Source organism: Carcharodon carcharias, chromosome 31 (genome assembly GCF_017639515.1).
Source record: "Carcharodon carcharias isolate sCarCar2 chromosome 31, sCarCar2.pri, whole genome shotgun sequence".
Lineage (NCBI taxonomy): Eukaryota > Metazoa > Chordata > Chondrichthyes > Lamniformes > Lamnidae > Carcharodon > Carcharodon carcharias.
This window is the reverse complement of record NC_054497.1, coordinates 17,020,374-17,033,682: the sequence shown is the minus strand read 5'-3', so window position 1 is coordinate 17,033,682 and position 13,309 is coordinate 17,020,374. Positions and strand designations below refer to the sequence as shown.

Genomic DNA, 13,309 nt, shown 5'->3' with positions numbered 1-13,309 from the left:
TTTTTATTAATTTCCTTACTTACTATTCTTTTCTATCCTTTATTCTTGTCATTATCTTGTCTTTCCTCTCCATTTATTTTTCATTAGCTTATTTGATAATTTCATCTCAATCTGTCCATCTCTCTCTTGCTTGCCTCCCATTCTTCCTCGCCCAATACTTAACCTGCTTATTTAGCTCCATTTCAATTATCTCCCCCGCCCCCAATGCCTTTGACAAATTACTTTGTTCAATTGCACCTGAAGCTGAATAAAGGGCTCTTTTCTCACATTCTTGATAGATCGTTTAAATAGTGTTGCACAATTTTCACAATAAAATTATTTTGCATTTTCAACGTACTCTTTTATTCAGATAAAAGCAAAAAACGGCGGATGCTGGAAATCCAAAACAAAAACAAAAATACCTGGAAAAACTCAGCAGGTCTGGCAGCATCTGCGGAGAGGAACACAGTTAACGTTTCGAGTCCGAATGATAAAGAGTCATTCGGATTCGAAACATTAACTGTGTTCCTCTCCGCAGATGCTGTCAGACCTACTGAGTTTTTCCAGGTATTTTTGTTTCTGTTTTATTCCGAGATCAGTTTGCTGAAATAGGAAGGCAGCATCACATTTCTGTGTTTCTTATTTGCTTTAACAGAAATGTGAAGTCTTGAAAAGTAAGAAAGATATTTCCTATTACTATTTTACATATTTCAGCATTGTAACATCTTCTATAAAAGTTTGTCGTGTTACTACAAGATAGAGTACTTTTCAGCTCATTCAGAGGAATCAGTCTGTTCTCTTAGCAACCTGAGGGGACATGATTATCTCCCAGTTTCTGGGATTGTCAGGGAAAGTGTATTTTTTATGTAAATTACGAGCAGCACTGGAAAAGACCACTCAACCCAATGAGTTGCTGATGTTTATACCCCACATGAGCTTCCTTCCAGTCCATCCCATCCTTTTAGTGTATCTTTCTAGTTCCGCTTGTCTCTTAAACTTTAAAAGCATCTCACCTATTTGCCTCAACCATTTCCTGTGGTGGCAAGCCACAGATTGTAACCACTCTGAGCAAGGACTTTTATCATATTGGATTTATATGTAAACTATCTTACACACATGGACCCTTGTTTTTCACTTGTGGGAGAATCCAAAACTTTCTTTCCACATCTACTCGGTCTAACCCATTCAGAATTAAAAGCACCCCTGCCAGATCTTCTCCAAGGGCAGAATTTTCTGCCTGTCGGGTGGGCCCAACCCAATCTCCAGTGGGTGGGGAGCCGATCCCACCGGAGAAGCGGGCCCCGCCGCCATTTTACATGGGCGAGCCAATTAAGGCCCGCCCAGCGTGACGTCCAATGGGAAGCACTATGTGCCTCCTGTGCGGACAGGGGGGATTCCCCAAAAGCGAGAGTGTGCTCTTTCACGCACGCACATGATAGAGCGCGCGTCTCCCTGAGGCTAAGTGCTGCCTCAGGGAGATCGCTTCCACTTTGAAAAAGATTAAAAAAAAGGAAAAAAAAATTCCCTAACATGTCTCCCTCATGTGACAATGTCACGAGATGGGACATGTTCATAAATTACTGTAAATCTTTATTAAAATTTTTAAATCCAACATGAAACCTCATCTCGCCGCTGGATGAGGTTTCATGTTTTCTCTATTTTCCGCCGGGGGTCCTGGACGGACAGGTCCTTTAATTGTTTTAATGATTCTGTCAATGGCCTCAATTGGCCATTGACAGGTCGGCGGGCCCGCAGATGATTTTGCTTCCTGAAAATTTAAATGGGGCGGGGTGACATCAGGGGTTCCGCCCAACGTCACCCCGCGTCATTTTATGCGTCGGCGAGTAGACCCTGCCCCCTGATCGCCAACGGCAAAATTCTGCCCTAAGTCTTTTCTTTTCAAAAGAAAATTAGCCCAACTTGTATCTTTCCCCGAAAGCTGTAATGTTTTTGCTCTAGTGCCATCCTTGTAAAAGTCTTTTTTATTTATTCACGGGATTTGGGCTTCGCTGGCTGGGCCCAGCATTTATTGCCCATCCCTAATTGCCCTTGGGAAGGTGGTGGTGAGCTGCCTTCTTGAACCGCTGCAGTCCTTGTGCATTTTGCACTCTCTCCAACGCTTCCAGATCCTTTTAATAGTACAGAGTTGGAACTGTGCACAGTATCCCAAGCCTGACCTGACCAGGATCTGACACAATTTTATCCCTGGTCCTCTGTTAAAAATTCATGATGAGTGTGGGACCTTAGTCAGTCCTGTGGGGTATAGGTAAAAGCAAAATACTGCAGGTGCTGGAAATCTAAGACAAAAATTGCTGGAAAAACTCAGCAGGCCTGACAGCGTCTGTGGAGAGAGAGAGAGAGACAGAGTTAACGTTTCGAGTCCCTATGACCCTTGTTCAGAGCTTGTGGAGCATGGGTTTGGTACCTGGGCCTAGTGATCATGTTTCATGTTTGAGGTGAGGCAGTAATGGGAGGGGTTATTGATAGAGTCAGTGGCCCACGACTAAATACTTCCCTCATTCAGGGAGTGTTGTTTTACAAAGGTTGACTGACTGACAAGTAAAAATGGATGCAATGTGTGTTTTATCAAATAGCCTGAATAGCCTCACACGTAAACCACAGGGCCCGGAACCTGATGATCCTGAGGCACAGACAGGGCCTTGAGGAGAGAATTTGTCTGTAATTTTTTTGTTTTACCCCCCCCCCCCCCTTGATAATGAAATAAGAATGGAAAGTAAACTTATTATTTTCTCTATTTCCCAAATTACAACAATGAGCACCCTTCAAAACCACTTTGTTAAAGGCAAAACACTCTGAGGTGCAGTGGTCTTTAAAGGCGCTATATAAATGCATGTATTTCTTTCCTATCAACCTGTAAACCCAACGCCGAAGTTTCCACAGCAAAGGAGAAAATAGACGCACCCAAAATTCTGAGCATATTTTTTGTTGTGTTATCCCCGCTCAATCTTCGAACAGTGGCCAATAAGCGACATTAGACTCACAAAATTGCCCAGCAGGATCGTCCATTGCTGTTCTGGGATTCCTCTCCTTTTTAGCCTTTTTTTTGGTTCAATGAATTGGAAAGCGAGATTCTCCCTGGGGTGGACGGGAAGCCGCCGGCGGCTCCTCCTCCTCCACTGACTCATCGCGTTCATTTCATTCCAGCCGCTCATTCCTGACATTTTTCCTGAACCTGTCACCAGTCCAGTTTCCAAAATACTCCCCATCTCCAAAAATCCTGTTCGGGAAGAAAGCAGCAGCAGCCCCCACACCCCCCACCCACCCACCACCAGCCCCCAATGCGGGCAGCTACAAGCCGCTCCCGGCCACTTCAACTCTCTCCCTCTGCTCAAGGTAAGTTTGGGGTTTTCGTTAAACTTTCTTCACCCGCAGTTGCTGCTTTTTTCCTAAAGACAAAGACAGGCTCTGGGAGGCTCGGGATCGCTATCATCTCTGACATTTTTGTTCCCGAACTTCCGCATTTGACAAATAAATCTCAGATTCTCTCTCTCTCTCTCTCTCTGTCTGTCTGGAACTTAAAACGTGAGAGTTACTGATTAAATAAATAATAAATGTATTTTCTGTTTACTTACAAATCATCTGATTTTCATTTAGGAAGAGGAACCAAAAAAGGCGTTTGTTCAACAACAAAAAAAAAATACCTCAAAGGATTGACCAGCATCCGAGATTTGTAACTCGCCCAGTATTTGTGATTTGTAGGTAACATTTTGTTTCATTCTCATTCTGAAGAGTGTTTAAAAAGTATTATTCAGGCCGGCGGACGGGGAGAGAGAGGGAGGGAGGGAGAGAGGCGGGCAGAGAGCTGGCTCAGCGAAACCTGACCCGCCAATGTGATGGGATTTTTCCTTGTCCGAGCGCAAACAACAGAAAAACTTTCAAAACTTTCCTGGTTCTTTTCCAAATGTCAGAATGTGCAGATAGGCGCAGGGTAACGTATTTCAGAAAGTTGTATTCCTGACACCAGGGTCATACAAACAGCTCTTAATCTAACCTCCCCGGGTATGAGGTACCCTCTGCAGTAGTTTCAGTCACTATTAGCTTGTGTTATAGAGACAAGAATTCCTTATGGATGTTTCTGGAAGAACGTTGTTTTTAATTGGTGCAGGATCCCTGATTTAATAGAATTAAAGTTGGTGGCATTATTATTTTCATATTACAGAATAGTTACAGGGCAAAAGGAAGCCATTCGGCCCATTGTATCTGCACTGGCTCTCTGGGCAATTCACTCAGTGCCATTCTCCTGCCTTCATCCCATAACTCTGCACATTGTCCTTTTCCGATAACAGTCTAATTTCCTTCTGAATGCTTTGACTGAACTACCACACTCTCAGGCAGCATATTCCAAGCCTTAACCACTCACTGCATGAAACTTTTTCATCATCACCTTTGCTTCTTTTGCCAATTACTTTATATCTGTGCCCTCTCGATCATCCTCGATCTTTTCACCAATGGGAACAGCTTCTCTTTAGTCCAGCCCCCTCACGATCTTGAGCACCTCTATCAAAGTTCCTCTTAGTCTTCTCTCCTCCAAGGAGAACAGTTTCAACTTCTCCAATCTATCTACATAACCCTGGAACCTTCTCATGAATCTTTTTTGCATTCTCTCTTCAAAGCGTTCACATCCTTCCTAAAGTGTGGCGCCCAGAACTGTACACAATACTCCAGCTGAGGTCCGGCTAGCGTCCTATACAAGTTCAGCACAGCCTCCTCGCTCGTGTGCTCTATGCCCCTATTAATAAAGCCTAGGATGCTGTCTGCTTTATTAACTGCTCTCTCCACCTGTCTTGCCATCTTCATATTTTGTATTATAGAATTCTGAATGCAGTGAAATAATAAATAAATGGTGGGATGTGAAGTCCTCTCTCTGCCCCTTACACTGGCCCGCATGGATCTGCTTTTTCTTTGAGTTTGGTTGAATTGTGGGTTTTGCAACAACTGGCTCTTTGTCTTTAAGAAGCAGGAATGATCACAGCTTAGTATCAAATGATGGATATGTGAAACGAGTATATCCCATGCCAAATGATGGTTATGTGAAACGAGTATATCCCATGCCAAATGATGGTTATGTGAAACGAGTATATCCCATGCCAAATGATGGATATGTGAAACGAGTATATCCCATGCCAAATGATGGTTACGTGAAACGAGTATATCCCATGCCAAATGATGGTTACGTGAAACGAGTATATCCCATGCCAAATGATGGATATGTGAAACGAGTATATCCCATGCCAAATGATGGATATGTGAAACGAGTATATCCCATGCCAAATGATGGATATGTGAAACGAGTATATCCCATGCCAAATGATGGTTATGTGAAACGAGTATATCCCATGCCAAATGATGGATATGAGAAACGAGTATATCCCATGCCAAATGATGGATATATGAAACGAGTATATCCCATGCCAAATGATGGATATGTGAAACGAGTATATCCCATGCCATCTCATTTCTTTACATCCTATGCTGCTGCTTTTACTACTTTATTTCTATCCTGTTCCATGTCCTTTATATGCTCTGTGGGGGGTGCTGAATATTTCATTACTAAAATGTAGTCTGGCTATCTGCCTGGTCCAACGTTTTGGAATTTCCTGAGTCACTCAATCCCAAATCTTTTCTTATTTGCTCCCATTTTCTACACTTGTTTTCTGAATGTGCCGACTCTGGGTGCAGTTCTGTGGGTGGCAGCTGCTCTCCAAAACATCACACAGTGACCACATGTGATGTGTATGCCTAGAAAATTAGTGTTGGCAAGCTATTTGACTATAGGTATCATCACAGCCAACTGATTCTGTTAACCTGATGTCCAGTCACAAACTTCCTATGGGAGTTGTTGGAAAATGCTCATAAATAGGAAGCTCTGAACTGTAGCACCTTTACTTCTACACCAGCTAAGCAACTAAGTTTAACAACAGCAAAGGCACAGTATCAAACAGGTGCTGCATTGTTAACCACTGAGCCATATAAAGGGTCTCAAGTAGTCAGAGTACACTGCTACTTCTCTGTAGCTCTGAAGAAGAGTCATAAGGACTCGAAACGTAAACTCTGTCTCTCTCTCCACAGATGCTGTCAGACCTGCTGAGTTTTTCCAGCATTTTCTGTTTTTTCTACACTGCTAGGTTCGCGGTTGTAGCCTTCGCAAGTTGTTACAGATAAGAAAATCATTTGGCCTAACTTAGTTTATCCAGCCATTGTCAGACATGTTGATCTTTGAACCTCTTAAACTTCCTCAACCTCTTCTGTCTTTTATCTTGGCCTTGACCCTCTCAATGTCATTTAGAGAATATTATAAATATCATTTTGTTTTCCTGCTCATGTCTGTACTTTACGTTTATCTGCCTAGGTGTCAGCTTTAGTTTAGTAGAAACACTCTCACTATTTGCTGCTCAGTATTGCTCAAATTAACATTATTAAAACAATTTTGCTGCCCTTGGGATCTTGTACACACACTGTCCCTGTGGTTATCTTGTCATGTTTAGCGCACAATGATTCAAATGTTTGGCTTGAAGTGCTTTGGAAATTCTGAAAAGTGCAATTGTAAATAAATGTTCTTCCCTTTACATTCATTCTCCTCCTCTATTTTCCTTCCCATTTACATATTCCAAGCAACTAATGATGTAATTTCTGTGCTGCTTGCTCTGAATCTACTGCCTACTTCGCATTGAGTTACCGAACACAGGTCTTTATGTAAATTAGAAACAGTAGTGGCCCCAATACCAAGCCCTGTACCCGGGGACATCCCTAGGGGGCTGCAGGGCCCAGGACAAATCACACTGTGTGCCCCCTCTCCGTAACATTTTTAGATAAGTTTCTTCTAACTGGGGCCGGAGCGTGTGTGAAAATGAGAACCAGCAGCATCCCAGCTACTGAGCACTCAGTTACCCAGCACACGCTGCACTATTGACTCTCATAGCTGTGTCACATGTAAAACTGCCTCACTTCCCAGGCTGAACATAGTTATTGGTTCTCCTTTTGTTAGAGGGAAATCCATGGGGCAGAATCTTTCCCTTGGCGTGTGATATTGGCAGGGGAAGTCGTACGCTGCCTGCAATCGACATCACACCGCAGTTTCACACTGGTGGGCCCAGCGTAATATGCGAGTGACAGCTCTGAGGGCTGCCTGTGCGGGCAGGGGGAGGAGGGTGAGCGGGCCTAGTGTGAACTTCATGCACAGGCGCACGAGAGAGCTGAATTATCTCCCTGAAGCACGGAGCTGCCTCAGGGAGAGGAAGAGATATTTTAAAAAATAATAAAGAGCAGAAAAATGTAACGAAACGTGTCCCCTCATGTGACTCTTGTCCCATGTGCAGGGACGTGTTTTTACAAATAAAATAAAAACTTTTTTTAAATTATTTCCTTTTGGAAATTTCATTCCGACCGTGGACCAGGTTTCCAAAAAAAAATGCAAAGGCCGCTTGGCTTTTTCGCCTGCCCGTCAACTGTTAGATTGAACAAGCAGCGAAAAATTAGTCAATTGATAACATAATGGCCTTAACAGGTCTTTAAGTAATTGGTGGGTGAGCTGCTGACTCCGGCACACATCCACCAACTGAACCATCGCATGACTGCGCATTGTCAGCTGACATCATCGCGCGTCATTTCACGCTCGGTTGGGTCAGGCATGTGCTCCCCACAGAGCTAAAAATTCTGGCCATGCTCTCTATGGGATTCCGTTATAACGTTTTTACTGACACAGCCCAACTGGAGAAAACTTCCAGTCCCACCGATCTCAACAGAGATTTCACTGGTTCACTCGTCGCATCATGGGGGAACCTGCTGGGGTTTTGGGGGGGGTAGAAACCTGCTTTTGGGGGGGGGGGGGGGGGGGGAAACCTGGTGGGGGGGGGGGGGGGGGCGGAACCTGCTGGGGTGGGTTGGGGGGGGAAACCTGCTGGGGTTGGGGGGGGATCCTGCTGGGGTGAGGGGGAGCCTGCTGAGGTGGGGGGAACCTGCTGAGGGGGGACCTGCTGTGGGGGGTGGGGGGGAACCTCCTGGGGGCGGAGGGAACCTGCTGGGGGGGGTTGGAAGCTGCTGAGGGGGGGACCAGCTGTGGGGGGGGGGAGGTTTGGGGGGAACCTGCTGGGGGGTGGTGGGGGACCTGCTTTTGGGAGATGAGGTGAGAACCTGCTGCACTGAGTGAGTGGGGCGAGGTCTGGAAAATTCCAGCCGAAACATCAGAGTGAGGTCATTCACTGTGTTCAACTTCTTAAAAACAATAATTACAAACAAAATGCAATAAATAATTCAATTTTAAAAAAAGTGACTGTCCATCTTCCAACATTAAGCCAATGTTAGTTGTAATTTCGCACTGGAAGAGAAATAAAGGTGGAGGCTTTCAATTGGCCGGAACCAAAAATAAACACAAGTGAGTGACTTACCCCATGGCTCAGACACTATGAGCTATGCGTCCGCTTTAAAGGTGTTAACTAGTTTTGAATAGTTCATCTTTCTCCTCTGCAGTGAATGAGACTTGGAATAAAAGCTGCTCTGCTGTTGCTGCCAAGGTCAGCGATCCCATCTCCGAGAGTTGGTGCTGAGCTCACACCGTGATTCCGAGTACCTAGCCCACTGCCTTGGCAGAGATTTATCCCAGTTCATACAGTTTGAATCTGCTTTCTCCTCTGCTTTTATGAGTTTATTTGCTTATATCCACCAGTAAACATTCATTTTGAGCTTAGAGTGCAAGAGACAGCAAATCAGGCTGTATTACATGTGACACTGTAATGTTGAAGTGTGGGGCCCACGGCGATCGCCCCGATTCACTGTACCCTAGAGACTGCTCTGCCTGTACCCCCCACCACCCAGCACCCCCCACCCCCAATCCCATACTGTCCTACACCCACCACAGCACCACTGGGAATACTGAACAAATCTGCAGTGAGAAAAAAGTTAATGTTCTAGCTCGACGATCTTTCGTCAGAACTGGAAACAGTTTAAAGCAGTTAAGGAAAGAGGGTGGGGTAGAGGAGGATGAAATGGTCTGTGATGCAGTGGAACATAAGAGAGGTTAAATGACAAAAGGGATGATGGTGTAAGGCAAAGAGGGTGATAATGGGACAAGAGACGAGAGATGTGTCTAAAGGAGGTGTAAATTGAAAAGTAGAATCATTGCCAACAGCTGCTGTCCAAAAACACAAAACACAATGGGGTCAGAGGTTATGATCTAAAATTGTTCAATTCAATGTTGAGTCCAAAAGGCTGTAAAGTGCCTAATTGAAAAGGTAAGGTGCTTTTCCTTGACCTTACATTGATTAGAACAGTGTAGGAAGCTGACAACAGAGAGATTCAAGTGGGAGTGGAGCTGGATGTTAAAACGACAGGTGACTGGAAGCTCATGGGCTGAACAGCAGTGTTCTGTAAAGTGATCACCCAATCCACCTCCAATCTTCTCAATGTAGCAGAAACCACATTGTGAGCAGCGAATATGGTATATTAAATTGAAGTATAAGTATAAATTACACTTTCACCTGCTTAATCATTCAGACTTGGCTTCTCTAATCAATATCCAGTGTTTTGTACCCATCAGCCAATTTCTATCCTCAGTCCGAATGCTTTGAGTTTAGGTTTTCATGTGGAGCTTTGTCAAATGCTTTTTGGAAGTCTAGGTCTCCCACTCCCACAGTGCTTCTCACAGCCCATCTGGAATGCCGCTTCCTTGAAGAAATCAAGGTGGTTAGTCAGGCAGGATTTTCCTGCTTTGGAATCTGTGCTGTTAGTTAGGCTGGTGTGTGGAGAAATGCCCCAGTTTGCTCTTTAATCATTGGATATTTCACACTGAGTAGAAGTTGGATTTTTGACGCAGCTGATGAATTCAGTTTTCTCCCTCGGTTTGTGTTGCTGCTTGAAGCTGTTGGCTGGAGCTTTGCAGTGTCTACAGTGAGCTGTGTATTTATCCAAAAGGTTTTACTGCATGTGCTGATGGAGGCACCGGGTACAGTGCCTATGTTACATTTTAATGTGTTATTGGAGTCTCCTTTGGGGAATTTTCCATACAGGACACCTTGAACATTTTTTTTGGCCTCTGCTGAATCACCCTGCCCCAGAAACTGAACATGATTGAAGAAGTGTAATTTGTACTTCAACAGATGTTATGCCCATTACACTCACTTAAACTTTGAAATTTCAATTATCTTTTCTTTTTAAAATTTGTAACCAAATGACTGTGAGACTTTTACTATTGAATCAGGGTCTGTTTAAGGCAAAGAAGCAGGTTCGAACACAATAGGCAAATTCAGGACTAATATCAAGAAGCTCTGCTTTTTACAAACAGATTCGGAATTTTGGATAAGAGTCTATTTTCTCTTTACTGTTTGGAAACTTAAGCATTGTATATTATGGTCTGATTGGCAACATTACAACAGTCTCTACACTTAAAGCATGTCTGTAAAGTGCTTTGGGGTGTTCCAAGATTGAAAAAGCACTCTAGTAATGCAGTGTGTCATTCTATGATCTTATTTCTTTCCGCATTTGACTACACCTTTGTGTTTTAATGGATTAAGGGGAAAGGATGTGCGGAGGTGCTGGAATGTCCTTGATGGTTGGGACTTCAAGAATTCTTAATCGGATTCTGCCTGAAATCAGCCTCTTTGTGAGGATAGTCCAACATAATGAGTTTGGTTTGTCAGGAATTCCAACTGTTTCAGCCTTGGCTGTGATGTGAAGATTTTAGAAATGAATAATGAAGGTTTGTTGAACATTTTGGGGAGGTGGAGATTACCTGTTTACTTTGTCAAAAACTCCAAAATATCCCCATTCATCTCCAAGGGTTTTCTCCTGAAACCCAATGAAACAAATCCTGTGTTAGATGTGATACCCTAAGGTTTGAATGACTGAGTTATGCTGTCCCTTGTCGTTATAAGAAGCAGCCATGATTATAATTCCAGCTCTCACACACTAATGTCTGGAAAAGTGAAGAGCCAAAATTCTCTTTGTAAATTCTTTTAAAACTTCTTATCCTTCTTTTCGAGACCCTCCACGACTTCAGCCCTCCCTATCTCTGCAATCTCCTTGAGCATATAGTCTTCTGAGATCTCTGCTCTCCTCCAATTCTGACCTCTTGCACATCCCTGATTTTTACTGCACCACTACTGGCATCCATGCTTTCAGCTGCCCAGACCCTAAGCCCTGGAATTCTATCCTATAACCTTCATCCCATTACCTGAGCATTTCTCTACCTCTCCTGTTCTAATACCCCCTTTTGTGACTTGCTGTAAACTTTAATGAAGCTCATCAGAAGCACCTTGGGATATTTTACCATGCTAGAGGTGCTATGTAAATGCAAGTAATTATTGTTTATACGTGGGTGTACTTTAGATACAAGTATATCGCTATCTTCAAGTAAGCCATTTGCTCTATGCTAGCAGAGCAGGTTTGAGGGGCTGAATGGCTTACTCCAGCAACTATTTCTTATGTTCTAACCAATGTTAGGAGACCACTTTGCATGTTCCTGATTATTTTTAAACTTCTATACTGTAAATTCATGATGGTGTAATTTCTGAAAGTCTTGTCACTGATGTCAAGCTAGCAACTTCCAAAAGATCAGCAGCATATGCAGCATCAGGAGTCCAGATGCAGTGTAACTGTGCTGTTGCATCAGCACTCTTCAGATTTTCATTTTTGCACCTCTCACAACATGGCCAGAAACAATAAGCAATAAACATCAATGATTCATACTGAACGCTCATCCCTCAACTGAAATACATTGAATAGGCAGCACATAAACAGGCCATTCAGCCCTACCAGACCATACCACCATTTATGCTCCACTCAAGCCTCTTTTCATCCTTCCTTCTCTAGGTCTATCAGCATAATGCACTCTGGGCTGAGACAGTAGATGAATAAGATGCTCTGGGACCTATCTACAAAGGTAGAAGCCCATAGAATTAAAGAGAAAGTGGCCGTATGGATACAAATTTGGCTCAGAGAATGGAAGCAAAGGGTGATGGGGAGGTGTTCGGGGTTGGTAGTGTTTTGTAATGATGCTCACTAAGGTTTAGCTTTTAGTGCATCGCCCTTCAATTTTTATAAATGACCTAGGCTTTGATATTGAAACACCATTATAAAGTCTGGAGGTGATACAAAATTTGACAGTGTGGGAATTGTGAGGCTTCAGGATAACAGACGGGATAGTGAAATGAGCAGAAATGTGGCAAATGGGAGATTTGATGCACTTTTATAAGAGCTAATATACGAAGAAAGTATAAATGGCATGAGTTTGAAAGGTATAAATGAGCAGAGACCTTGGTGTCCATATACACGGATCTTTAAACGGGTGAGGTCCCAGAGGACTGGAGAATGGCCAATGTTGTTCCATTGTTTAAGAAGGGTAGCAGGGATAATCCAGGAAATTACAGGCCGGTGAGCCTTACGTCGGTGGTAGGGAAATTATTGGAGAAGATTCTTCATGACAGGATTTACTACCATTTGGAAGCAAATGGGCATATTAGTGAGAGGCAGCATGGTTTTGTGAAGGGGAGGTCGTGTCTCACTAACTTGATCGAGTTTTTTGAGGAAGTGACAAAGATGATTGACGATGGAAGGGCAGTGGATGTTATCTACATGGATTTCAGTTACGCCTTTGAAAAGGTCCCTCATGGCAGACTGGTACAGAAGGTAAAGTCGCATGGGATCAGAGGTGAGCTGGCAAGATGGATACAGAATTGGCTTGGTCATAGGAGACAGAGGGTAGCAGTGGAAGGATGCTTTTCTGAATGGAGAGCTGTGACTAGTGGAGGTCCGCAGAAATCAATGCTGAGACCTTTGCTGTTTGTAGTATACGTAAATGATTTGGAGGAAAATGTAACTGGGCTAATTAGTAAGTTTGCAGATGACACTAAGGTTGGAGGAGTTGCAGATAGTGAAGAGGATTGTCAAAGGATACAACGGGATATAGATCTGTTGGAGACTTGAATGGAGAAATGGCAGATGGAGTTTAATCCGGACAAATGCAAGGTAATGCATTTTGGAAGGTCTAATACAGGCAGGAATTATACAGTAAATGGCAGAACCCTTAAGTGCATCGACGGGCAGAGGGATCTGGGTGTACAGGTCCACAGGTCACTGAAAGTGGCAATGCAGGTGGATAAGGTAGTCAGGAAGGCAAATGGCATGCTTGTCTTCATTGGCAGGGGTACTGAGTATAAAAGCTGGGAAGTCATGCTGCAGCTGTACAGAACCTTGGTTAGGCCACACTTGGAATATTGTGTGCAATTCTGGTCGCCACATTACCAGAAGGATATGGAGGTGTTGGAGAGGGCGCAGAGGAGGTTTACCAGGATGCTGCCTGGTCTGGAGGTTATTAGTT

The 13,309-nt window shown here is 43.7% G+C and overlaps 2 protein-coding genes across 8 annotated transcripts in view; one reads left to right on the top strand and one right to left on the bottom strand.

Moving 5' to 3' along the window:
• Window positions 1-3,774, bottom strand: part of LOC121271771 (dickkopf-related protein 3-like) — a 44,266-nt gene extending 40,492 nt beyond the window's left edge. For 2 of the 6 annotated variants that reach the window (XM_041178025.1, XM_041178030.1), the window contains exon 1: window positions 2,982-3,121. Coding sequence is in view for 2 of the 6 variants with exons in the window: in XM_041178028.1 (XP_041033962.1) it covers window positions 2,982-3,152 (171 nt within the window). In the remaining 4 variants the exon portion in view is untranslated. The other 4 variants (XM_041178029.1, XM_041178027.1, XM_041178028.1 and 1 more) reach the window with 4 other exon arrangements.
• The window catches only part of LOC121271770 (transcriptional enhancer factor TEF-1-like), a 76,279-nt gene continuing 66,221 nt past the window's right edge, over window positions 3,252-13,309 (top strand). Inside the window, exons 1-2 of one of the 2 annotated variants that reach the window (XM_041178023.1) lie at window positions 3,252-3,333; window positions 3,595-3,695. The gene's annotated coding sequence lies outside the window, so the exon portion shown is untranslated. The remainder of the gene's footprint in view (window positions 3,334-3,594; window positions 3,696-13,309) is intronic. The other variant, XM_041178024.1, reaches the window with a different exon arrangement.